The sequence below is a fragment of the Theobroma cacao genome, chromosome 6 (genome assembly GCF_053813885.1).
Source record: "Theobroma cacao isolate CCN51 chromosome 6, ASM5381388v1, whole genome shotgun sequence".
In the NCBI taxonomy this organism is placed as follows: Eukaryota; Viridiplantae; Streptophyta; class Magnoliopsida; order Malvales; family Malvaceae; genus Theobroma; species Theobroma cacao.
The window spans coordinates 4,059,839-4,062,496 of NC_142644.1; the positions used below are offsets into that span (position 1 = coordinate 4,059,839).

Genomic DNA, 2,658 nt, shown 5'->3' on the forward strand with positions numbered 1-2,658 from the left:
GATTGTATGAAATCCTCAACCAGAAACTCAATGTGCTAAACCTTGTATTTGCATACTCAATGCATTAATAACAGAATAAAAGCGTCAGGTAAACAGTATTCTTTATATGACACCTCTTCAAATGATTAACAACCATTACTAAGGTCCTGAATTTCCCTTCATGTAATATCAGAAGAAAAAAAATGATCTCTGAAGAAAAGTCACCAATCTAGGAAAAGGCAAATTACCTAACAAATAAACATTGAAGCCGATTTCAGGTGAGATCCATTTCTTCAAATGGCAACTCCCAAACAATATTTATTCCTTGAGAAGAGATAACCTAGATAATGGATCTTACCTCACACATTGAAGAAATCATAGAGCAGCTATTCCTATACAGAGAAACCTTAAATTTAGATCAAATTTCATTACCATCCAGAAGTCTGAAACTAGAACAGAAATGTTAAAAAGAAAGAACTTGATGGTGAAAAGATTACTTTTAAACTCAGTCCGAATGAAGAGAGAGAGAGAGAGAGATTAACGGAAGAGGGCAGGGGGGGGGGGGGGGGGGGGGGGGGTGAGAGGGACAATATAGGAAGTAATCTAATTCCACACCATATGATTGATACAAAAACAGGGCATTTAAGAAAAAAAAATGATAACATTTAAACACTTACTAGAAATGGACGTCTACCATTAAATAGCCTAAAAAGTAATGCATTATTTTAAGTTTGTGCAGTAACATTTCAGAAGCTGCTCATAGATGGTGATGGTGTAAATGTTGTGTACATTCATGGTTAGAAATATAAACATCAAGATAATGTTCCATCATTTTTCCAATTTGCTATCACATAATATATGAACATAAATATGCCACTTGACACTTGACAGATACATAAAACATAATATTTCATAGTGCTGTAACAGCAAGAACAAAGAGAACAATAAGCATAAGAAAATATTCATAAATTACGAAAATTGTTGCCAACAGTTTACATTGAAGTGTGGGTATGAGGCACACTTGTACAGACAAACAAAGAGTTATCCAAATCTTTTTTGTTATTATTACTTTTCATTTTCAATTACTCTGTCCATTCTCAACACCTAAACCATACAACACACCAGAATACTTTTCCAAAGAGCCACTAAAGAAATTCTCTTTCAATTTCCTGAATGTACAAGATGTGAGCAAACTATCCGAACCTGCTTGATGACAAATCCCAACTCTTTCTACTTCCAACAACTCTGCAAGCTTGTTCAATCCACCGTACAGACTGTTGCTAAACTTCATCAAATGCTTGATATCATAAAGGGTAGGAAAGTAAATATTGATCAAACTAAAGAACCCAGCTTGTGTATCCGGCAAATTCTGACAAGTCAAGAGCTTAAGCAAGTACCCGAAATCATAACCACTATGGAAAGTAACCCAATGCACACTGTCATTCAAAACGATCCCAGAAGACATCAAAAGCTCACCAAACCTCATTGCATCAATACCCTTCTCATTGTTTTTCTTGAAATCAATCCCACTTTGCCTCAAAAGCTCAATAGAATCATTAGCAAACACATCCTCATTGACATTAAACTCGCGGAAATTGAATTGCCAAATGCAATACTTGTCAGTTGCACATGTAGGCAAGTTCCCTTCCTCGTCGGAAAACGTAAGACCCAATTGAATCAACTTTAACATATCGACATTGTCTTTCAAAGTTTGGTAGTGATAATCATAGCTGTTCTTGAAATTGCCCAACGGACGCAACACAACGCCTGGAAACTCGGTGTCCATGGCAACGTAGGGGTAGTCATCAACTATTTCACGAATCAAAGCGAATTCTTCCTCAAGGTTATCGTTCCAGACCTCACGGATTTGGATTGAATCGCCCTTCGGCAGCAAAGACATCACTTGAAAAACCAAAAAAAAAAAAAACCTAATTTCTTTTTCAACCAATAACAACCCAAGAAAAAGATTCCTAGATTACCACGAAAACCCCAAACAAGGAATCAATTTGCAAAACACCCAGATTGAATTTCACCAGATCTGCAAGAAATTACAATAAATTTAAGGCTATAAATCCTCCAAACCAAATAAACGCCAGCTTCACCCAGAAATGAATTTCCAAGAACTAAACGATAAATTAAATAAATGATTATATAGATGAAGAAATGAAGAAGGAACTTACCTTAAAGAAGTGGAAAAATGGATGGTTTTTTTGAGAGAAATAAATAAACAAGGCAGATTCTAGAGAGAGAAAGATCAAGAAAATTTCTGAAAGGTACTTCCTTTCTCTCTGTAGGGTTTCCTGTTTGCAGTATGATTGGAGGCCCTAAAATGGGTTTTTCCTTTTTCTTAAGAACTGGTCGTTGACTCGTCGTGGTTACTGCTTTATGGTTTTTTCCTTTTATCTGTTTTGTTTGTTTCTCGGGAAAAAGAGAGGTTTCACTGTTCTGTTTCTCCAACGAGTTTATATCCGATACAGTAACACTGTATAACTTGTATATACATTATAGAAGTAATTTTAAAATTTTTAATATCAATAAAATTTCGTATCACATAATACCTCTTCTTCTTTGTGTAACTTCAATTAAAACATCAAATTTAGGTCATAATTTACATGGAATTTCCAAAATTATTAATTAAAGATAAGCCATGAAATATAAAAGAATTACATAAAGTTGTGC

At 34.8% G+C, this 2,658-nt stretch overlaps 1 protein-coding gene across 1 annotated transcript; it reads right to left on the reverse strand.

The window, feature by feature from the left end:
- Positions 1-924: 924 nt before the first annotated feature.
- On the reverse strand, positions 925-2,439 carry LOC18595416 (putative CCR4-associated factor 1 homolog 7). Its single transcript, XM_007023344.3, has 2 exons — positions 2,160-2,439; positions 925-2,017 (listed from the first exon to the last, which is right to left on the reverse strand). Exon 2 carries the CDS (start codon positions 1,877-1,879, stop codon positions 1,058-1,060), a length of 822 nt encoding a protein of 273 aa, XP_007023406.3. The 5' UTR covers positions 1,880-2,017; positions 2,160-2,439; the 3' UTR covers positions 925-1,057.
- Between the last annotated feature and the right edge of the window lie 219 nt (positions 2,440-2,658).